General features: G+C 47.4%; 2 protein-coding genes across 4 annotated transcripts in view; one reads left to right on the top strand and one right to left on the bottom strand.

Moving 5' to 3' along the window:
- Positions 1–13,790, bottom strand: part of LOC132678061 (long-chain-fatty-acid--CoA ligase ACSBG2-like) — a 32,153-nt gene extending 18,363 nt beyond the window's left edge. Inside the window, exons 1-4 of one of the 3 annotated variants that reach the window (XM_060629970.3) lie at positions 13,442–13,790; positions 8,782–8,882; positions 4,527–4,756; positions 475–563 (exon numbers count right to left, since the gene is read on the bottom strand). In XM_060629970.3, the coding sequence (XP_060485953.3) occupies positions 475–563; positions 4,527–4,756; positions 8,782–8,882; positions 13,442–13,476 (455 nt within the window). In that variant the 5' untranslated portion in view covers positions 13,477–13,790. The remainder of the gene's footprint in view (positions 1–474; positions 564–4,526; positions 4,757–8,781; positions 8,883–13,441) is intronic. The other 2 variants (XM_060629968.3, XM_060629969.3) reach the window with 2 other exon arrangements.
- A 2,744-nt stretch (positions 13,791–16,534) lies between these two features.
- RFX2 (regulatory factor X2) overlaps positions 16,535–23,752 on the top strand; it is a 102,731-nt gene continuing 95,513 nt past the window's right edge. The window contains exon 1 of the mRNA XM_081791414.1: positions 16,535–16,558. Coding sequence (XP_081647540.1) covers positions 16,550–16,558 — 9 coding nt within the window. The 5' untranslated portion in view covers positions 16,535–16,549. The remainder of the gene's footprint in view (positions 16,559–23,752) is intronic.

Raw genomic sequence — 23,752 nt, 5'->3', positions numbered from 1 at the left:
CCTCCATTTTACTGCCTTTTGTTCTTGCTTTTGACAGTTCTGGTTTTTAAATGTGCGTTTCCCTGGGGCGCCTGGGTGGCTCAGTTGGATAAGCCTCCAGCTTCAGCTCAGGTCATGATCTCGAGATCTGTGAGTTCGAGCCCCGCGTCAGGCTCTGTGCTGACAGCTCGGAGCCTGGAGCCTGCTTCGGATTCTGTGTCTCCCTCTCTCTCTGCCCCTCCCCCCGCTAGCACTCTGTCTCTTTCTATCTCTGTCTCAAAAACAGACATTAAAAATTTATTACTCAGTTACAGAAGCGCCTAATGTATCCGAGATGCTGGTCCTTTGTCACATTGGTTGCTGTGTCTGTCTTGCCTGCTCACCTGGGGTTGCACCTGAATCCCCGGTCACATCTCAGTCAGAGGGAGCCCACGGCTGCTGGGCCCTGAGCAGTGGCCCACCCACATTCAGAGTCAACCAAGCCCGTAGTCTTACCCTGCTAAGATGGCACCAACAGAAGCGATAAACCACTCGATGGAGTTAAACCCCAGGATGCCAACTCCATGGAAATGCTGCAGGCCCAGCTGGCAAGGCGAGAAAACGGACAGATAAGCAGAAAACAGAAACACAAAGACCTGTTGTTTCCAAGTGGGACCTGCTCCCTGGATGTGTGAAAGCAGGCTCCAGAGCCCATGTGGTCACCCTGGGAAAAGCCAATGTTGAGCCTAAAATCTGGGGTGTGATACTTGTGTGACCCTTGAGAGGGCGGTTCGCCTCCTTCTACGCAAGGCCCCATTTATTTATTCTTATTTGGATATATTTTATTTTTTATTATGGTAAGCCATCTATAGCATGAATATGCATCTTTTTTTTTTAATTGTTTTTAACGTTTATTTATTTTTGGGACAGAGAGAGACAGAGCATGAACGGGGGAGGGGCAGAGAGAGAGGGAGACACAGAATCGGAAGCAGGCTCCAGGCTCCGAGCCATCAGCCCAGAGCCCGACGCGGGGCTCGAACTCACGGACCGCGAGATCGTGACCTGAGCTGAAGTCGGACGCTCAACCGACTGAGCCACCCAGGCGCCCCATGAATATGCATCTTAACCAGGTTTTAGTGCACAGCTCACTGGCGTCAGACACACTCACTGTCGTGTAGCCGCCCCCACCACCCGTCTCCAGAACTTTCCATCACCCCAGACTGAGCCTCTGTCCCCCATGAAGCACAGACTCCCCGCCCCCTGCCCCACCCCGGTCTCCCACCATCTACTCTCTGTCTCTGCGGATGGGACTCCTCTAGGGACCTCCTGTATGAGTGGGGTCATGCAGGACGTGTCCTGTGTCTGGCTTCTGTCACTGTGCACAGTGGCCTCCGGGCCCGTCCACGTGCTGGCAGGCGGCAGGACGTCCTTCCATCTTTAGGCCGAATAGTAATTTATTGTACAGACGGGCCACGCTGTGTCTTATCCATTCACCCACCAGTGAACACTGGATTGCCTCCACATTTTGGCGGCTGCGAACATCGTGTTCAAACACCTCCTTGAGTCCTTGCTTTGAATTCTTTTGGGAATTGTTCGGCGAAATGTAAGCCCATGTTTAATTGTTTTGAGGAACCACCCACCGTCTTCCGTAAGGGCTGCACCATTATCCGTTTCCATCAGCAATGCTTTCTCCGCGGCTTCCCTGACACCTGTTATGTTGTTCTTTTTTTTTTTTTTTAAATAACCACCTTAATAGGTGTGAATTTATTTTTATTTGTAATAACAGAAGTACTTAGAGTGACAGCCTGTAGTGGTGATAAATTGCACTTTTTAAAGCATAGCCTTGGTCTGAGTGGGCTTGAGGATGAACTAGGAAACCTCTCCCTCCTGAGGGGAGGCCCAGGTTTTGTCACACCCCAGATTTTAGGCTCAGCACTGGCTTTTCCCAATGTGGCCCCATGGAGTTTTGGAAAACTAACTTCGTTGGTTCTTTTATTTATTTATTTTTAATGTTTGTTTATTTTTGAGACAGAGAGAGCGCAAGTCGGGGAGGGGCAGAGAAAGAGGGAGACAGGATCTGAAGCAGGCTCCAGGCTCCGAGCTGTCAGCACAGAGCTCGTCGCAGGGCTCAAACCCACAAACCGTGATATCATGACCCGAGTAGAAGTCAGATGCTCAACAGACTGAGCCCCCCAGGCATCCCATCATTGGCTGTTTTAGTTATAATGCTGGCAAGGCTGGCAATGACCCACTGTTCTTGGGGAACCTGTAAGTGTTTGAAAGGCATCTGCTTGCTGATGCTTCCGAATGCGATGACAAGTCTTTGCTTAATGACAAATAGGCTGTCTTCTCTGTAGGTAGAGAGTCTCTGTTAACGTGCAGATAAACTGATTTATTACTGATCAGATCCCTGAGGATTAAGAGAGAAGGGGTCTTTAAACCCCAGATCTAAGGGCATAGCTAAAGAGGATCATCTTTCAGGAGAGGTGAACTAATCACAGCACTGTGGTGAGGCAGCCAAGCAGAAAGTCGGTGCTAACAGATGGTTCTCAGTGGTGACCTCTCATAGGCTCTCGGCAAAAGCACATGGGTGTCAGGGGAGGGGAGAGGGGAACTCAGGTCTGGGTCCAAATGTGGTAGCAATTCCTATAAATCAAAACCACCAGGCATTCCCTTTTACGTACATAGGAGACACTTTTCATATTCATGGTCAATTGGGACATAACACATCACCACAAACTTAGCAGCTTAAAACAACACACATTTATTATCTCAGTTCCCGTGGGTCAGGAATCTGGGCACAGCTTAACTGGGTCCACTGCTAAGGATCTCCTGAAGCTGCAGTTCAGGCATCGGGGGGAACTATGATCTCGTGTGAAGCTTGAGAATCTTCTTCCACACTTGTAGATTGTTGGCAATACTCATTCCCTTGGGGTTAAATGACTGACGTCCTGTTTTTCACTAGCTGGCAGCTGGGGACTGCTCTCCTAGAGGTTGTCTGCCATACCCTGCCACATGGCCCTGTCCACAACATAGCAGTTTGCTTCCTCAAAGCCAGCAGAAGAATCTTTCTTTTAATGGTTTTCCTGCTTAGGTCAGGCCCACCCAGAGCATTTACCATTTTGATGAACTCCAAGTCAACCGATCAGAGAGCCTAATTCCATTTGCAAAATCTCTTCACCTTTGCCACCACAGGAGGGAAATCTCATCATAGTCACAAGCTCTGTGCATACTCAAGGGGGAAGAGTCTGTCTGTATATACCAGGGGTTGGGAATCTTGGGGGTAATTGTAGAATTCTGCCTAACATGCCCATCAAAGTAGCCAATATGAATATTTTTTATAATGTGATGTTGGCAAGAATAATAGGTAAGCAGATTCTGTCACACCCTATGAGTGGGCATACAGAGGCACTGTTGCTATAAGAATTCATTGTATAGGGGCGCCTGGGTGGCGCAGTCGGTTAAGCGTCCGACTTCAGCCAGGTCACGATCTCACGGTCCGTGAGTTCGAGCCCCGCGTCGGGCTCTGGGCTGATGGCTCGGAGCCTGGAGCCTGTTTCCGATTCTGTGTCTCCCTCTCTCTCTGTCCCTCCCCCATTCATGCTCTGTCTCTCTCTGTCCCAAAAATAAAAAAATAAACGTTGAAAAAAAAAAAAAAAAAAAAAAAAAAGAATTCATTGTATAAAGAAGCTTCTGTGTGGCTCCATATATGGTGGCAAAGCGTGGAAACACCGTAAATGCCCACCAGTAGGGGGCTGGTTATGCCAATGTTGTTATATACGTATCTGCGTATTTTGTTGAAAGAGTATGGATTGTTTTGTTTTGTTTTGTTTTGTTTTTGGTAGTAAATGAATGTAGTAGGACCTGAGTGTGGCAGCCAGCCTCCAAGATGGTCCTCTCCTGGGGTTTGTAGTCTTGTGTAATCCCCTCCCACACTATATCAGTGCTTGTCTGCGTGACCAGTAGAATGTGGAAAGGATAGTAGGTCACTACTGAGATTAGGTAATGGAAGGTATCGTGGTTCCCATCTTGTTCATGTTTTTTTGGATCACTCATTCTGGAGGACGCTGGCTGCCATAAGCTGAGGACACCCAAGCAACCCCATGGAGAAGGCCCAGGAGCAAGGAACCATGGTCCCCTGCCAATAGCCAGCCATGTAAATAAACTTACAAGTGGGCCCTGAAGCCCGACTCAAGCCTTTAGATGACAGCTTGACGACTACAACTATGAGAGACTCTAAAACTAAATTTGGGGGTAATTTGTTATGCAGCTAAAACCTAGAGATAAAAAAAAAAGATTCAGAATCATGCCTACAGTCGGCTACTGTGTATGTAAAAATTTGCATATAGAGAAATTTTATAATATACACATACCATTTATTTCCTAGAAGGATTTATAGAAACTGGCAGTGGTGGCTGCCTCCATAACAGATGGGTCAAGGGCCAAAGGGAAAAAATCTCACCGGTTAAGCTTCACGTCTTATGGTACCTCGTGCATTTTATACCATATGTACGTGTCTGTAGAATGAATGACTGAATGATGAATGAATGAGCGAATGACTCATTTACCTTGATCAAGGCTCTCGCCGCCTTCCGACAGGCCTCATAATACTGGTTGAAATTCAGAGTTTCCCACCGTTCACTGTTCTTCGTTGCGAGGGCCGGGTAGGCCCCGAATCGGCTGACTGACTCCCGGAAAAATGCAGGGATGGTCACTGGGGTCTCATGGCCTGGCCCATGTTTTGATAGCCTCAGCAGGACTTCTCCGTCTTGATGAATGGTCCACAGCCCAGGAGTAACTGCAAACAGTCGCCAAGGTTGGGTGGCAAACGTTTTCATTAATTAAATAACTTTGGGGGAGGAGTGTCCTTTTCTGACCTGAAGTACTGAGTGTTGAATTAATCCCACTCCTCAGGTGAAGTCAAATGGCCAACGCCAGTCCGCTCACGCTTTCTTATTTTTCCTTCCCCCTCTCGACACTTCATTACGAAAAATGTCACACATACAGGAAAGGTGACGGGACTGCATAGCCACCGCCCTCTTATTCGCCATGTGGATTCCACAGCCCCAGCATTTACTGTATTTGCTTTATCATCACATCTCTGTGCAGCCACTTCTCTATATCCACCCATCGCTCTGTCTTTTTTTTTATGTTTGCTTATTTTTGAGAGAGAGAGACAGTGTGAGCCAGGGAGGGGCAGAGAGAGAGAGAGAGAGGGAGACACAGAATCGGAAGCAGGCTCCAGGCTCTGAGCCATCAGCACAGAGCCCAATGCGGGGCTCAAACTCCTGAACCGCAAGATCATGACCTGAGCTGACGTCAGATGCCCAACCAACCGAGCACCCAGGTGCCCCTCACTCTGTCTTATTCATGACGCATTTCAAAGGAAGCTGCAGCCATCCATCCATTTCATTCTCAAAAATCTTTTTAACATGTGAATCGTTGTGTGTCACCCCCAGGAGGAAGGTTTAACAGCCAGTGGGTGGCTCACCATACGGCCATTCTCCTGCCACAAAAAATGGGGAGAGAAGATTCTAGAAACCCTCTCAGAGAACTGCGTGCGTGGCTCTTGACTTTATTCCACTGAAACTCATCTACTCGAGAGGTGGTAGCCGAAAACGGCAGCGTGGACAGCGGGGTTTGCGAGAAAACCTGCTGAGGGACATCGTCTTTCCCCTCGACTGATGTGGGCCCCGTGGATGGGCTCCTAAAGGCTTTTGGCTGGAAGCCAGTAGAAGGAGCCCGGAGATACGTGCTCAGAGGCAGATGCTGAGCAAAGAGCATGAGCTGTGTGTCAGTCAGCTGGGGCTGCCGTGACCAAGTGCCCCAGACGGAGTGGCTGACACAACAGACATCTGTTGTCTCAGTTCTGGAGATAAATACGAGACCAGGGTGTGGGCAGAGTTGGGTCCTTCTGAGGCCGTGATGGAGAATCAGTTCCATGCCTCTGCCCTAGTTTCTGGCGAGTTGCTGGCAATATTGGGAGTTCATGGCTTACAGAAGCATCACCCCGGGTCTCTGCCCTCAGCGTTCGCCCTGTGCATGTCTGTGCCCAACTTGTCCCTTTCATGTGGAAAACCGGTCATACTGGGTTAGGACCCACTCAAATGACTTCATGTTAACTAATCACATCTGCAAAGACCCTGTTTCCAAATAAGTCACATTCTGTGCTGTTGTGTGTTAGGATTGCAACATTAGAATTTTGGGGTGTATCTTCGTTCTTTTGACCACTATAGCAAAATACGATACACTGGGTATCGTTTAAACAATAGGCATTTATTTCTCATGGTTCTGGAAGCCAGGAAGTCAAAGATCAAGGCACTAGCAGGGTAAGCGTCTGTTGAGAACCTGCTTTCTGGTTCATAGTGTCTTCTCGCTGTGTGCTCACCGGCCAGAAGGGGCAAGGGCGCTCCCTGGGGCCCCTCTTATTAGGGCCCTGATGCGGTTAGTGTGGGCTTCACCCTCATTTCCTCATCCTCTCTCGAAGGCCCCACCTCCTAATGCAATCACATTGGGGTTAAGTTTCAACATACAAGTTTTCTGTAGAGGGACACAAATACTCAGACCGTAACAGGGGGACACAGTTCAACCCATGACCGCCTACATCAAGGGCAGGCCAGTTCACAGAGGCTCCCCCTCACCAAACCGCCCACCCCCAAGGAGAAGTAGGAGGAGGAAGCATGACAGCTCACAGTGGGCAACAGGGGAGGACGTGGTCAAGGGCATGAGAGGGCAGCACGGCAGGCCTCCCCGCCCCCACTGCCCCAGGCATCCAGCCTGAAGCCTGGGGGAGGGGGGAAGCTTTAACTAGGACAGGATTGTGGAGGGGAGTCACCTGGATGCTGGTTGGGGTTATTTTAATGACTGTATTGGGTTTAATGATGTTCCCTCCAGATTCATGTCAGAATACATCAGGTCAGAATATGACCTGATTTGGAAACAGGGCCTAGGCAGGTGCAACCAGTTGTAGGGTTGGCCCTAAATCCAGTGGCTGGTACCCTTAAGAGGAGAGGACACAGAGACACACGGAGAAGGCCACGTAATGACAGAGGCAGAGATTGCAGTAGGGAAGGCCAGGGACTGCCAACGGCCACCAGAAGCCCGAAGCCTGGAACGGATTCCCCATCACAGCCTCCAGCAAGAGCCAGCCCAGCCGACGCCTTGATCTCAGACTTCAGGCCTCTAGAACCGCCACAGAATGAGTTTCTGTTTCCAGCCACCTGGTCTGGGGTACTGTGGTACGGCAGCCCTTGGGAATGTGACACGGTGACCGGAACGAGATTCTGAAGATGATTATCATCTGAGAATGACTCTCAAAGTTGTCATTCTTGCCAACATGTTGTGTACTTGGAAGACAGCAGCTGTGAAAGATCATGAAGCCCCCTCATCTCGTGATGCTCCCTGAGCCTTGTTCCAGCAGTGAAGTGGTTACTGCATAGTGATAAACATTGTTACCATATAGCGGCACTGTTTATGTATTTATTATATAGAGAATACAAATGTCGGTATAATTAATACATAGTTACAGTATATCTGTACTATGTTATTATATGTCCATACCGTATAAATATCATTACATCTGCAATAGATAGATAGTATGTGTATATATATAGTATCTATCTATATATATATAGATACTATATATATACTATCTATCTATCTATCTACCTATCTATATATAGATAGATAGATAGTATATATATATACATACACACACATGCCATTATATCTGTACTGTATCATATCTGCTCTCTATAATTACACATGGACTATATTATTACATCTGTACTATATATACACAATTGGATCTGTACTGTTGTACTCTCTCTATATCGTTCTAGCCATGTGTTTTGTTATATCTGCACTATATATAATTATACATAAGTATATAATATTATATAAATAATATAAGTATTTATACTTTTATGTATAAAGATAATACAAAGGCACGCCTGGGTGGCTCCGTCGGTGGAGCAACCGACTTCGGCTCAGGTCATGATCTCACGGTCCGTGAGTTCGAGCCCCACGTTGGGCTCTGTGCCGAGAGCTCAGAGGCCAGAGCCTGCTTTGGATTCTGTGTCCCCCTCTCTCTCCGCCCCACCCCTGCTTGTGCTCTGTCTCTCTCTGTCTTTCAAAAATGAATACACACAAAATTAATTAATTAATATAAATATTTATATTATTTATTTACATGAATATAAATATTTATACTTTTTATTTATATAAATAATATATACATTTATACTTTTATTTATATAAATAGTATATATAAATATGTAATAATATGTTTAAAAATATATATGCTCTACATATATGATTATATATAATTATATCTGTACTATATAATTATATAAGTGTGTTATACATATAAATAAGTATATATAATTATATACATACATATGTACACATATATATATGTACATATGTAATTATGTCTGCACCACATATACATGGTTCCGGGGTACTTTACCCACATGGCTTGCTGCCCTAACAGAGGTATTACTATCAATGCCCTGTGGTACAAACGATACAAACGAGGCTTCAGAAAAGCAAACCCCTCACCACTGTCACAGGACTGGCAGGGCTCCGCTCTGACTGACGTGGCCCCACTGTCAGCAGCCTGCCTGTGCTGCCTGCCCTCCCTATCAGGTGTAGGTAGCAGTACCCCACTCCTCCACCCCCTGTGTCAGGCGCCTCAGCCATGGTTAGGGGCCCGGGCAAGGATCAGCTGTGTCCTGACTCTCTGGGCCCCAGGCTCCTTTCTCAAAAGGCTCGGCCGAGTCTGTGTGCCTTTCTTTCCCACGAGCGTTCTCGCCAGCATACCTTTGGTGTCACTCATGTCCAATTCGGGGTCTCCAGTTTCCTCTTCATGAGCCATTGGGAGTTTAGCCCTTCCAGGTCCAGAGAGGCCATTCTTCACAGCACTGCAAGGCACAAAGCAGGGGGCTTAGCAGGACTGGCAAAGGGGCTGCAGGTCTGAAGCCAACTTCCATCCACTGGTCATGTCTGCCTGGAATCCTGGGAATAGATTAGTCATGCCTGTCCTGGGCGTAGGAGGGGAGGAGAGGGTCTATGTGCCAGATCCTAGAGCAGTTGTAAGCCCAGAGGGCATTCAATCTGTGAGTTTCCAGAAGAGTCTCTTCAATGCTTAGAATATAGGGACCAAGTCTATATGTGGTATGTGGGTAAGAAAACATTTTAACCTGCCCAAGGGAAAGAAACTTACAGGAGAGTTCTGTTCTGGTAGGTTGTCTTTTTTTTTTTTTTTTTTTTTTTAGCATTCATTTTTGAAAGGCAGAGAGAGACAGAGCGCAAATGGGGGAGGGGCAGAGAGAGGGAAACACAGAATCTGAAGCAGGCTCCAGGCTCCGAGCTGTCAGTACAGAGCCCGACGAGGGGCTTGAACTCAGACCGCGAGATCATGACCTGAGCCGAAGTTGGACACTTAACCGACTGAGCCCCCCGGGCGCCCCTGTTCTGGTAGGTTGTCTTAAAGATAGTACAACATGAAAGCCCAAAAGACATAAAGGAGAAATGGTAAATCTTGCTACATAAGAAGTTTTTCATTTCCCACATGGCAAAAGAATGCCATAAACAAAAGATCAACAACAAGCTGAGAGAATATATGAGTAACATGTAACAGATAAAGGCCTGATTTCCTTTATATGCAAACAACTCCAGTGGACCAGTAAGAAAAAATCCAAACCCCAATGGAAGGTGGGCAAGGGGCATAAATAGGAAGTTCTCTGAAACAAATCTTACAGTGACTTTTTCAGTCATAAGAGAAATGCGATAGAAAATACTAGGATGGGATTCTCACCTGTCTGATTGCGTAAGATCAAAAAGGATTGAAAAGTATATTAGCAAGGATGTGGGAAAACAGACACTCTCATATGTTGCAAGATGGACAGAGCCCCCTTGGAAGACATTGGTCAGTGGTCAGACTTCAGATCACATGGTCGCTAACCCATCCTTGGAGGATGGTGCAGATTCTGGCTGTCGGGGTCCTTGCACACTCCCTAACTGGACCATCTTGTTCGAAGCCTTTCGTGTATGATGGGGTCAACCCCCACTCTTTAACCTTGTTTGATTTTCAGTAGGTTCATCCTTAAATTGATGAAGCAACATTCTTTTAGACATTTACTTAAGAGAAATCAATAATTATTTTCCTGGACTAAATTATGTTCCCCCAAATTCATATGTTGTAATCCTAACCCTCCAATGTGATTGTGTTGGGAGATGGAACCTTCCCAGGGACGTAGTTCAGGTTCGATGAAGTTCTAAGAGCGGAGCCCTGATCCAACAGGGTTAGCGTCCTTATAAGAGGAAAGGAAGCTAGCCCTTGCTCTGTCTTCAGCATGTGAGGACACAGCGAAGAGACAGCTGTCTGCAAGCTCCGAAGAGGGTTGTCACCAGAAACCCGCCGTGCTAACACCTTGATCTTGGACTTCCAGCCCCCAGAAATGAGAGAAAATAAATTTCTGCCAAGCCACCCATTCTGCAGTATTTTCTTTGGGCAACCAAAGCAGACTAATAGAGTTGCAAAAATGTTTAGAAGATGTGCACATATTAAATGTTGTTTAATGAACTTTTGAATTTTAACGAATCAAGATTTCCGGAACATTTGGACATTGGCCACACACGTTTCCTTAATCAGATTCCCCTAAGCATGTAGTTAATACCACAAATCCGGTATGCCATTTTGTCCCAATCAAAGACCTCTGCAGACATCATCAACTGTCCCCTTGGAGGCCAAAATTGCTGGCTGACATTGATTGAAAACGATGTGTTGGCAGTTTCCAAGAAAGAAAATTGTATTATCTTGTCCATGACAGACATTCTACTTCATGCAAGAATCAAGCCGTTCTACCTTCTAGATCTGCGGTTAATGTTCTACAAGAACCAGGGACATGGCAGACGAGAACCTGACGGTACACGGTCGGGCAAATGTAGCCCTGTAGCCTGCACACCGTTCCACACTAGCAGGCACTGGCTTTGTATTTCAGTGAAAACAGGTAGCTAAAAAGGCACATGGCAACATGAACTTAAGTGAGTCTCTGTGGCATTTACACACACGGAGTACATCAATCTGTGGGACAAAGCAAATAGCCAAAGAATGTGGATGAAGCTGTGAACACCCACATAAAGACAATTGTAAAATGTGCCACAAAAGAGGAAACCAGGAGGGCCTTGGACCCAGGCCCTGACCAGGAGGGTGTGGCCCAGAATCTTAGGGTCACCCTTGATCCACCCTTGAGTTCCTACACTTTTGCCTCCATTGCTCTTTCTATCATCCCATTCACTCCATCATTCCATCCATCTATCCATCCATCTTTCCCTCTTTCCATCCATCTTTCCATCCACTCATCCATTCATCCATCTACCCATCACCTAACCATCTTACCTCCCTCCCTCCCCTGCTTTGTCTCTCCCACCTCTCTTTTCTCCCTTCTCCCTTCCTTGCTTCTGTCTCCTCTCCTCCCTCCCGCCCTCTCCCCCCTTCCCCCCACCGTGTCCGTCTCCTTCCCCACATCCGACCCATCAGCAAACTCCCATCAGCTTAGTCTTGCAAATAGGTCCCCACATTCTGCACCTGCTGTCCCTTATGCTAAAAACACTGTTCTCCCTAATCCTCATCTATCAATCTCTCCCCAAACTCAGCCTCTGCTTATGAGTCTTTTCTTAAGGGGAATATCCTAGGTTATCTCAGGCTGGGCTAGACCCTACACCCTCTAATCCCACCGTCTCTTTCCCTTTATTGCATAATCTAGGTTTGTCACTAGGTAGGGGTGTGTGTGTGTGTGTGTGTGTGTGTGTGTGTGTGTGTGTGTGTATCTTGTGGATCATTATATCCCTAACACGTAACACAGTGCCTGACACACGAAAGGGGTTCACTCAATATTAGGCAAGTGAGTCTATATCTAAATATACCGATTCAGGAGACCTGTGGTTCGTAACCAAGGGCCATTCTGGGCCCCTGGGGACACCTGGCAGTGTCTGGAGACATTTTGGGAGTCACAATTAGGGAATGCTACTGGGGTCTAGTGGGCAGAAGTAGAAGATGCTGCTCAATGCCCTGCCATGCCCAGGATAGCCCCTCACGACTAAGAGTTCTCTGACCCCGAAGGTCAACAGTGCCAACATTGAGAAACCCTGGACAAGACAAGGCAGTTACAAGGTGCAGGTGGCAAGCACAATTTGAGTGTTTTCTATACACGAAAGTAATATGGGAGCCATACCCTGAGTCATTTCCTTGTGCTCCTGGGCTGAGAGGATCCTGGTAAAACCAGCAGTCCTGTTAAGACCAAGACTGCATTTAATACAAAACAGCAACAGCAGTCACAGAAAGTAACAGAAGGATCTTTCCTGTGCACCAAGTACTGTTCTGAAAGTTTTACACACATTAACTCATTTAGTCTTCACAATAATCCTAGGAGGTAGTTACTATTATTAACTGTTATCCCCACTTTACAAATAGAACACAGCAAGGTTAGTTTGCCTGTGGTCACAGCATAATTTTTTCTTCTTCATCTTGGGAGCACTCGTTCATTCATGAGCAGCTGGTACATGGAGATGGGTAGGAGTCTACAACCAAGCTAAGGTCAAATCCAGCCATGTGTTAAAAGAATTTTGACCAGATGAAGAATGTCTACTTATTGAAACATCAGAAAACAGGAAGTCAAGACAAGTCACTGACTGGGGATAAGATATTTGCTTGGATCATATACCAAGAAATAATTCACACCCATAACATGACAAGAGCACCTCTGGATTAAAAAAAGTATAAGTAAACTTTCAGATATGTTTTTCATGTTATTTTATATGCAAGACGCTTCACAATTTTAAAAGGTCACACAGGATTTATTGTAACTGCAAAAATTATTCAACATTAAACATCTGTCAACGTGAATTTCTGCATTTAAGGGACAAGGGGTGGAAAAACATGATCTCCTCAAGATAGAATTTGATGAAATACTATTTTTTATGAAAATCCTTAACAAATAAGAAATGGAAGACATTTCCTTAACTAGCAGAAGCATGCAATAAATATTGTACTTAATAACAGCAATGAAAGCACTGGAAGAATTTCTAAGAAGTAAGGAATAAGACAAAGATGTCAGCTGTCACTGCTGCTATTCAGCATTGATCTGAAGGTTCTTAGTCAATGCAATAAGATAAGAAAAATAAATGAAGGGGATATAGATCGGGAACAGACAGCATTGTCATTTTGCACCTAATACGATTGACTGCTAGACTATCCAATAAACTGAAAAGCTATTAGAAATAAAAATTTCTATAAGGTTATCAATATTCGAAGATCAATAGCTGTTTTTGTGCACCAGCACAATCAATGAGAAAATGCAACACAGATAAGGATACTGAGAGTCTAGCTCAAGGTCAAAATGTGTGCCTCCTGCTGAATGACAACGAGACACTGAATCCCAAAGGACCCCCACATGCTCCTCTCCCATATCACTGTCACCTGCCACTTGTCATGAGCCCTGGCCATCGCAACATGTCTTTGGTCACTGAAACATCTGGGCAGTCAAAGTGTTTTCTTCTGAAAAGATGATAAACAGGTTGCCCCTCCTGGAAATCTGGACATGTGCTGCCCCTTGCCAGCCCTCGTCACTGTCTGGGTCCAGCCAGGATGGTCGTGGTGACGAGAAGCAGGAAGGTGGTCCGTATTCCTCTCCAAACAGCCTTCTACCTCATTCAACCTTCCAGAACCTTCCATCCCTGCCACCTCTTGTGACATCACTGGCTGTCCTTGCCTCCCCACCCCACCCCCACTCCTGGAGGAGACTGCTGCTGGGGCAGGAGGATTGTTGTTCTCGTTTCACTCATTCACTGGTTCGTGCGTGCATATGTGCAGGTACCTCATTTCTGCAGTGGAATTTGTGGAATTGATACAAAGCTACAAAGCCACAGCACTTACACTGTGCATCGTGTTAGATGCTGGGGACACAAAGAGGACCAAAACCGGATGAACTCTGTTCAGGAAGACAGTTGGAAAACCTAGAATTGTGCAAATGAATGCAAACTTAACAATAATGCAGAGACCCACAGAGTGCCAAGTGGTTTTGATGAGGAACCTGACGTGGGGAGGTCAGGAGAGGTTCCCCAAGTGGAGACAGGATCCCGCCACTTTTTTTTTTTTTTAATTTTTTTTAACGTTTATTTATTTTTGAGACAGAGAGTGACAGAGCATGAACGGGGGAAGGTCAGAGAGAGAGGGAGACACAGAATCTGAAACAGGCTCCAGGCTCTGAGCTGTCAGCACAGAGCCCGACGCGGGGCTCGAACTCACGGACCGCGAGATCATGACCTGAGCCGAAGTCAGACGCTTAACCAAATGAGCCACCCAGGCGCCCCAATCCCGCCACTTTCTATTACACTGCCCTACATTATGGATCTTCAGTCAGCCTCCCCTTCTCTACGTCCGTTTCACTCATTGCTGCTTCCCTGGGAGGGCACAGAGTAGCTGCTCAATACATAAAGATTTATCAAGCAAATATTCTGCCCTGCTGAGAAGAAGGGACAGGAGGGTTCCATTGTCTCCGGAGCCTCCTGGGTGGTTCAGGTCTGCAGCTGACCAGTGTTCACCGAGTACTGGGGCAGCTGTGGCTGGCAGAACCAATGCCCACCAATATCCACTAGGCTGCTTCTTCTCCAGACCCCTCACCTAAAGACTGTGTTTCCCAAGACCCTTGATGGATGTGGTCATCTGGCTAAATCTTGAGCCGTGGTATGTGGACAGAAGTGATGGAGGCCACTTTGGGATCATGCCTTTAACGGACGGGACATGGCATTCATGGATAGGCAAGTTCACAGGGACAGAAAGTGCAACAGAGGTTGCAAGGGGCTGGGGACGGGGGGGATGGGGAGCGACTGCCGATGGATAGAGTCTACCCTTGCAGCGATGGGAATGTCTTAGAACTGGGGGTGGTGGCTGCATAACATTGTGAATGTACTCAATGCCACTGGGTTGTCCACTTTAAGCTGGTTAATGGCTCATCTCATGTGAATTTTTCCTCAATTAAAATTCTTTTAATGTTTGTTTATTTTTGAGAGAGAGAGAGCACAAGTTGGGGAGGGGCAGAGAGAGAGAGGGGGAGACACGGGATCCGAGGCAGGCTCGAACCCACACGGGGCTCGGACCCACGAACCGTGAGATCATGACCTGAGCCAATCAGACACTTTCCCAGGTGCCCCCCTCAATTAAAATTTTTTTAATAAATAGGTTATTCTGACCCTGTGGCATGATTTATACTCAGAATGCACCCCATTAGAGCCACGAAAGGTCAGAGAGGCCAAGCCACTTGGCTGAGGTCACACAGGAAGCAAGTGGCAGAGGGACGCAAGTCCTGCCCAGCCCCGTAACTCTGCTCTGTCCCAGCTCTTCACAGAACATCTGGACTCTCAGAGAGTCTTTGAGTTGTGGCCCCCAGACCTGAGCAGCGCTTCCTCAATACGGCCTAGTAGCCGCACTGTGGGAGAACCGTCCCTGACTTTACTGATGGGAAATCAGAGAGGCTAAGTAATTTGCCCAGGGGCGCACAGCCGGTCAGAGGCAGGGCGTTTGAGAATGCCAGTTCTAGACCCACATCACTTCTCTGAGCCTCGCTCTGTCCTGGCCGACATGGAAATTCTTCCTACGGGGTGTCTGGGCTCTCCTTCTGTCTGTGTCCTCCAAACAATTAGCAAGGACCTGACCCTGCACATGCACAGCTCACAGGCCTCTAGTCCCGGCCCTGTCGGATCCTGTCTGTATTGAAAACGTTGGCGGTTTGTTCATCGTGGATTTTTGGCATTCGTCTTGTTTCTTTAACCTACTGCATTAAAGTGCTGTTCATCTTGGTGGCTGGTTGTTTGAGTGTTGCCTTGTTTTTGTTTTTGTTTTGGCTTCTCCTTAAATTTTCTCCCCTCACCCCAGCCCTGCATCCTATTTATTAACCCAGTTCATGTCTGTGACTGGTTGTTCTGGGAGCTGAAGTGGACCTTAACCTCTCTTAATATGATGATGGTAGTAGACTGTATGTACAGCCATTTCCAGCCCCAGAAAGGGTGGAAAAGCAAAATCCCCTTTCCCAGACTCCTGCACAGCGGCAAGTGCTGCGTGACCATCTTGACCAATAAAACACAAGGGCAAGTCAGTCTCTGCCAGCACATCTGCTTTAAAGGACAAGCAGGAGGGGCGCCTGGGTGGCTCAGTCGGTTAAGTGTCCGACCTCGGCTCAGGTCATGACTTCACGGTTCGTGGGTTGGAGCCCCGCGTGGGGCTCTGTGCTGAACTCTTGCTCAGAGCCTGGAGCCTGCTTCCGATTCTGTGTCTCCTCTCTCTGCCCCTCCTCTGCTTGTGCTCTGTCTCACTCTGTCTCTCAAAAATAAATAAATGTAAAAAAAAAAAATTTTTTTTTAAGGACAAGCAGGAAAGGAAAGATCACTGAGGTTTCTCCCTCCGTTCTTTTCTTCTGGAACGGAGATGTACTGTATGGAGCCATGGCAGCCATTTTGCAATCATGAAGCGACGGTTAAGGGGCACAAGAAAGAAGCCAGCAGCTTAAGACATTAAGGTCCTGGAACCTTGATGGCAACAGTGAGTAGCTGAATCAATGCCAGCATCCATTTACATGTCGATTTCCCCTCTGGTGAGAAAAAAGTAACTCCAGTTTTTTAAAGGTTTTATTTTTAAATAATCCCAACGCCCACTGTGGGGTTTGAACTCATAACCCTGAGACCAAGAGTGGCGCAGGTGCCCCAAGCCCCTATTTTAAAACCTGCTTCGGTTAGATTTTCTTTTAGATACAGGTCAAATGCTAACTGCTATAATCTTCAAATGAGAGTTTTGGGCTGACTGGAAGTTAGCAGTTTATGATGGGTGTAAGTTATCTAGCTAAGTAATTAGCCCCAATTTCTCAAGACAAAAGTCTGAACCTCATTCGTAAGGCTCACATACTGTTGGTAGCAATGCATCAGTACAACTCTGTTGAAGAAAAACTTGACTGTGTTTGTCAAAAATTTAAAACATATATCCTTTTTCCCGTCCCTGTATTGAGTCAATTTAGTATTGGGGGGGGGGGGGGGCTAACCCGTTACTTTTCTATATTTAAATTAATTCCTAGAGGCACCTGGGTGGCTCAGTCGGTTAAGCATCCGACTTCGGCTCAGGTCATGATCTCACAGTTCGTGAGTTCGAGCCCCGCGACGGGCTCCGTGCTGACAGCTCAGAGCCTGGAGCCTGTTTCAGATTCTGTGTTTCCCTCTCTCTCTGCCCCTCCCCCGCACACACACATTCTCTGTTTCTCTCTCTCTATGAAAATAAACAAGTATATATTAAAAAAAAAAAAAAAGGAAGTTGCTAAGAGAAAACAGATCTTAAAAGTTCTCACCCCAAGAAAAAAAATTCTAAGTACCTACAATGATGGTGACAGGATTTGTGATCACTTTGCAGTATATGCAAATAGAATTGTGTTGTACATCTGAAACTAATGTTATATGTCAGTTATATCTCAATAAAAAAAAATAGGATAAAATAACAAGACAAAACAAAACAAAACAAAACAGAAACAAAGCCCGCAGGTTGAGGGCCGGATTTGGCCCACCGCGTGGCGCTTTGGCATTCTCTGCTGTAGACCAGCCTTGGTGATTTTCAGTTTTACTTTTTCCAGAGAAAAGTCGTTGCGTTTTGTCACAGCTCCCCCTGGTGGGAGCTTCCACATCTCTCTCTACCTTCCAGGCAGCCGAGACGGACTGTCCAGACGGGACTCCCCGCCGTGGTGGTTTTAATTTATACATTGTTTCCCTGTTGTTCCAGTATCAAAAAGATGAGAAAGGTTTATCCCGAAGTAACAGCCCCTTGTGCTGTCTCTGCTACTCAGATCCCTTTCAACACTGACTCTTTCCCCTGGTATTAACCTTACTTTCAGACATTGTCTTTTTTGACTTCCTCTTACGGCCTTGCTCTCGGACGATTTCCCACGCGCTTTAATATTTTTTCCATCATGCTTGCCTTAGGCCTACTGGTAGTTTTGTTTTGTTTTGTCCTTTCGTTTTGCCGTGTGCTTGAACACACAGGACAAAGATTGGCAAACTGCAACCGTTAGGCCAAGTCCGGCCTTCTGCCTGTTCTCACAAATCAAGTTTTATTGGCACGTAGTCATGCCTGTTCATGTATTTCTTGTCTCTGGCTACTTTTTGTGCTGTAACAACAAAGATGCGTAGTTGCGACAGAGACCATAGGACCCCCGAAGCCAAAAATGTTTGCTATCTGGCCCCGAGAGAAAAAGTTTGCCAACCCCTGATATAGGGCAATACATCAGTTCTTTCTTTTCCCTCCTGGGAATCTTGGACTCTGAGCCCACCCTCCACTCAGTTCCATTCTTCCTGTCTGTTCTTATGGGGGATGAGGTCATGCTGGATTTGGGTGAGTCCTAAATTCAATGACTAGTGTCCTTATGGCAGGAGCCGGAGGGGGGCTCCCAGTAGAGATATCTCCCGGCAAAGGCCCCCGTCCCCACATAATGTCACTTTTCATAATTTGTGAATGGCTTGTAAAATAATTCCTATCACCTGTCAACTATAATTTTACCTGTGGCACAACTTACAAAAGTTGTCATTTCTTTTTTTTTTTTACTGTTTATTTATTTTGAGAGACAGCAAGAGAGGGTGAAAGGGGGAGGTGCAGAGACAGAGAGAGAGAGAGAGAGAGAGAGAGAAAATCCCAAGCCCCAAGGCGTGGGGCTCGATCCCGCAACCCTGGGATCATGACCTGAGCCTATATGATGAGTTGGACGCTTTAGCGACCGAGCCACCCAGGCGCCCCTGTTTGTCATTTCTTATCAACTGTGTTTGCATACAAAGTTTCTTGCCAGTTGTGCCTATCAAGAATTGGAGGACAGGGCACCTGGGTGGCTCATTTGGTTGGGCATCGGACTCTTGATTTCAGTTCAGGTCATGATCTTATGGGTCATGAGTTCGAGCCCTGCATCGGGCTCTGCACCGACAGTGTGGAGCCTGCTTTGGGATTCTCTTTCTCTCCTCTCTCTCTGCCCCTCCCCTGTTCTCTCTTTGTCTCTCTCTCAAATAAATAAATTAATTTAAGAAAAAAGAGTTGGAGGAAACTGGGACCCATCCAAATGCCCATCAACAGGGGAGTAGATCGCTAAATCCTGGTGTATTCATACAATGCAATACTACTCACCAGTATTTTTTAGGGTGAATAAATGATGACTCAACAGTAGGAGTGAATCTCACAGACACAATTTTACGCAAAGAATCAGGCACAAGAGAGTCCATTCTGTGTACTCCCGTCATCGTGAAGTCGAGAATGAGCAAAAGCCGTGTGGCGGCACAAGTCAGAATCATGGGCGCAGAGGTGTTAACTGGGAAAGGACGCGAGGGCTGGCAGTGTTCCGGGGACAAAGGTCCACACACGTGTAAAAAGTTACACATAGGTAAAAAATGAACAACCGTTCGCTTTGAGGTACATAAGTTATAGCCCAGGAAAAAAGAGAAGTGTAAAACGCTTTTTTTTTTTTTAATTTCATAACATTCTCAAACAATTTGAAAAGACCATTAGCCAAATTTGTCCATCGGAAATGGGAGTTAGTGATTACAAGCATGGAGGTTAATTTAAAAAGTTATTCACCCAAGGGGCACCTGGGTGGCTCAGTCAGACTCCTTGGGATTCTCCGTCTCCCCCCCCCCCCCCGCCCCAGCTTGCGCACGCTCTCTCTCAAAATAAATAAATAAATGTTTTTTAAAAAAGAATTTTGGGGGCACCTGGGTGGCTCAGTCGGTTGAACATCCGACTTCGGCTCAGGTCATGATCTCACTCACAGTTCGTGAGTTCGAGCCCCGCATCGGGCTCTGTACTGACAGCTCGGAGCCTGGAGCCTGCTTTGGATTCTGTGTCTCCCTCTCTCTCTGCCCCTCCCCCACTCATTCTCTCTCTGTCTCTCTCTCTCTCAAAATTAAATAATCATTTGGGGTGCCTGGGTGGCTCAGTCGGTTGGGCGTCCGACTTCGGCTCAGGTCATGATCTCACTCACAGTTTGTGAGTTCGAGCCCCACATTGGGCTCTGTGCTGACAGCTCAGAGTCTGGAGCCTGCGTTGCATTCTGTGTCTCCCTCTCTCTCTGCCCCTCCCCCGCTCACACTCTGTCTCTCTCTCTCTCAAAAATAAATAAGCATTAAAAAATAAAAGTAAATCAAATGAAGAAGAATTTTTGACAGCTTTTGTCCCCGAACTGTTTCCCTTGCCCGCTTTCTAAAACCCTTCCATGCCTCTTTCTATCCTCTCTCCTCCCCTTTGCCCTGTCATTCTCAGGCAATATGGAACGTTGGCACGGCCATTCTGTTCCCCTGCTTCCTGGTTGCCTAGAAGTGGTTAAGACTGAAAAAAATGGGATTTAAGGGGAAAAAAATGTGTTTGACGTGGATTCAGCCAGCCCTTGCGAAGGCTGTCCGAGGTCACAGCAGTTTGCTATGGAAATGATTCAGTATCGCGGAGAAATGTGGCAGCCAGTGGCCAGAAAGCCATGAGAAAAATAAGGATCTTGGTGGCACACAGGTGTTTTCCACACAAAATGCACGATTCAGAAGCTGCATCATTATGGAAATTGTCCTTTTGTGCCACCCTTGAAAGGATCAGATGCTCAGGTCTGTGCCAAAAAAGTGGCTTTTAAAACCTTCCCCCCACCAATTCCTAAATGGTCTTTAAAGTCCTAATAGCACTGGTTAATTAACAGCCATTAGTTAAATAAAAACAGTCAATTAGGAAGAAGCCCTTCTGGGAGGGAAAAAAAAAAAAAAAGTTTTAACAACCACTGAGGGGAAATCCTTTCAAGGAGATTTGGAAAGCTCCCAGAGGGATGTATTTCATACCATTCTTGGACTCAAAACTCATTTTTGGTGGTCCTGTGGTTTTACTGGTTAATTCTTTTCTTGTAAACATGTGGTGAAACTTTTTTTTTAATTTAATTTTTATTTGATCTTTCAGCCAAAGCTATCTTTTCGTTTTATTCTGCTTTCGGGTTGTTTTTTTTTTTTTACACCCTCCCCCCTCCCCCCCGCCAAAAAAACCCAAATCTGATTGGAATAGTAATGTTTGTGCTTGGAAATACAGACACACAGACATGCAGACGGCCTCAGCAGTACGAAAAGCTCTATGGAGAAAAGCTCAGCCTTTCTCCTCGTGTGTATGTTCCCTGAGGATGCTCACTCTCTTCCAGGAATGTTCTGTCCATAAGCAAGCAGGCTGCAGAAGAGCCACGAGACGTCCTGAGCAGAGGCCGAGCACATGCGTACCCCCCCCCCCCCCCCGCCCCGGCTCTGTGGTTTATTAGCTCCGTGAGCTTTCTCCAAGGAGCCTCTGGTGGCAGTCACCAAGGCCAGGGCTCAGCAAAGGGGAGCAGGGACTCGGTGTCAATATCAATCTGTTTGCAACCCTATCCCTGAGTTACGGCACCTGGAGTGTTCCCGGGGACCTGGACCTTTCAGGTTTTTAAAAAAAAAACCAGGGGCGCCTGGGTGGCTCAGTCGGTTGGGCGTCCGACTTCGGCTCAGGTCATGATCTCGCAGTCCACGAGTTCGAGCCCCGCGTCGGGCTCTGTGCTGACAGCTCAGAGCCTGGAGCCTGTTTCAGATTCTGCGTCTCCCTCTCTCTCTGCCCCTCCCCTGTTCATGCTCTGTCTCTCTCAGTCTCAAAAATAAATAAACGTTAAAAAAAAAATTAAAAAAAAACATTTAAAAAATCATTGCTCAGATACAATCCACATAACATAAACGCCATCGCATTAGTGTGCAAGCTGGTGGTTTTAGCATATTTGAAGTGTCACGTGCTCATTCCCATCGCTTAATTCCAGAACATTTTCGCTACCCCGGAAGGAAACCCCCAACATCTGACCCCGTTACACAGGCCCTCAATTCCCCCTCTCCGGGTCCCTGCCAGCCGCTAATCCGATGTCTCGCGGGCACGGGATCCCACCTCTCGCGGCCTCTTGTGTCTGGTTTCTCTCACTGAGCGTCGTGTGTCCCGGGTTCGTCTCCGCGTGTCACCGCTTCTCTCGTTCTGGCTGCATCCTAGCCCACTGTGTAACTACACCCCGTTTGCTTCATCCGTTCAGCCGCCGGTGGCCATCTGGGTCCTTGCCACGTTTTGGCCCTTGTGCGTAATCTGCCACAGACACTCGTGGACCAGTTTTGGTGTGGACGAATGTTTCCCGTCCCTTTGGGCATTTACCTAGTAGGGTTGCTGGGTCATAGGAGAACTGGGTTGAGGTTTTCCGTTTAAACAGCGGGAAAGTCCCAGGGAAGCCAGGATGTGTTGGCCACAGCCTGTGAATGACGCCTCCTTGATGTCATTGGCCCTGGACCTTTCGTTGAGAGGACAAAGCAAGCAGGAATGCATCCCATTCCCTCCACCGCCACCGGCTTTTCTGGTCCTGTGGCTTCCCATTCTGCAGACTCTGGTTCTGCCATTTTCCCTTTAAACCGTGTCCTGCGTGGTCCTCGGGAGAACAGGGTGTGGTCCGAGTGGCTTTCTAAGCAGGCAACACTTTCTCTCGGGAACCGACTGTAAGCGGAGGGCACGAGGGGAAATGTCAGCCTCTCCTTGGTCCGTTGAGGAGCAGAGGCCAATCCCTCTCCTCCATGGCTGTCCCCGATGCCCGGTGAGAGCAGGGACCTGGCGCTCCTTTGGTAAGGGATCACTTGGGCCTGCATAGGGATCCTGGGAAGCAAGGAGTGACGGAACAGAAGGTTAAGTCCTGAGCTGAAGTTGCCTGCAGGAAGTTCACACGTGCCCCCTGCCCGGACGCGATCCGTAACCACCGCTTGGGCAGGGGGTCGGGCGATTGCACGATCCGTGGGAAAGCCACGGGTGGATCTGGGAGCAACTCCTGTGTGTGTTTCCTGGGTTGGAGTCAGAGGGTTCAAACCCTTCCTATCAGCACAGAATTGCATTCTCTTCCTCTGACATTCCGCTCGTGGGAGAACCGCTTCACAGTCTCCGCCCATCTCACCTTAAGAGATTCGAGCAACGAAAGAATGGAAAGCAGGGTCTCTGGAGATGTTTGCGACACCCGCTTCCTCGGCAGCTTTGTTCACAGTAGCCAAGAAGTGGGGCGACCTGTGTGTCCATCCGTGGACGAAGGATGAACGCAACGTGGTCTGTCCACACACTGGAATATGATTCCGCCTCAGGCCATCCTGACACCTGCTGCATCACAGACGGACCCTGAAGACATTACACTCAGAGAGGGAAGCCAGACACAGAAGGACACAACCTGTGTGGCCCCACGCACAGGGGGAGTGGCGTCCACAAAGACAGAGAGTAGATGGTGGGGGCGGGGGTGGGGAGTCCGTGTTTCATGGGGACAGAGTCTCAGGTTGGGGAGATGGAAAGTTCTGGAGACGGATGGTGGGGGTGGCTGCACGACAGTGTGAGTGTCCCGGATGCCACTGGACTGTACATGAGAAACGGTTAAACTGGTAAATTTCATGTATATTTTATCTCAAGTTTTAAAAACTCTTTAAAAAGAAAGATTTGGGCGAGATTCCTGCACACGTGCTGTCCTACCACCCGTTTATTCAACAGCGATTTAGTAAAGGAACAGCTGTGCTCCGGGTTCGATTCTAGAGCAGGGCTCCTGAGCCTCAGCACTTGACATTGGTGCCGGATCATTCTCCGGACCAGGACCGTCCCATGTGTGCCGGGTGTGGAGTGGCGTCCCCACCTTCGACCCGTCAGATGCTCGTAGCCTCCTCTCCCCCATTCATGACTGCGCCA

The sequence above is a fragment of the Panthera onca genome, chromosome A2, assembly GCF_046562875.1.
Source record: "Panthera onca isolate mPanOnc1 chromosome A2, mPanOnc1 haplotype 2, whole genome shotgun sequence".
Classification (NCBI taxonomy): Eukaryota; Metazoa; Chordata; class Mammalia; order Carnivora; family Felidae; genus Panthera; species Panthera onca.
The sequence above is the reverse complement of the archived record's forward strand: the minus strand, read 5'-3'. Positions and strand labels throughout refer to the sequence as shown.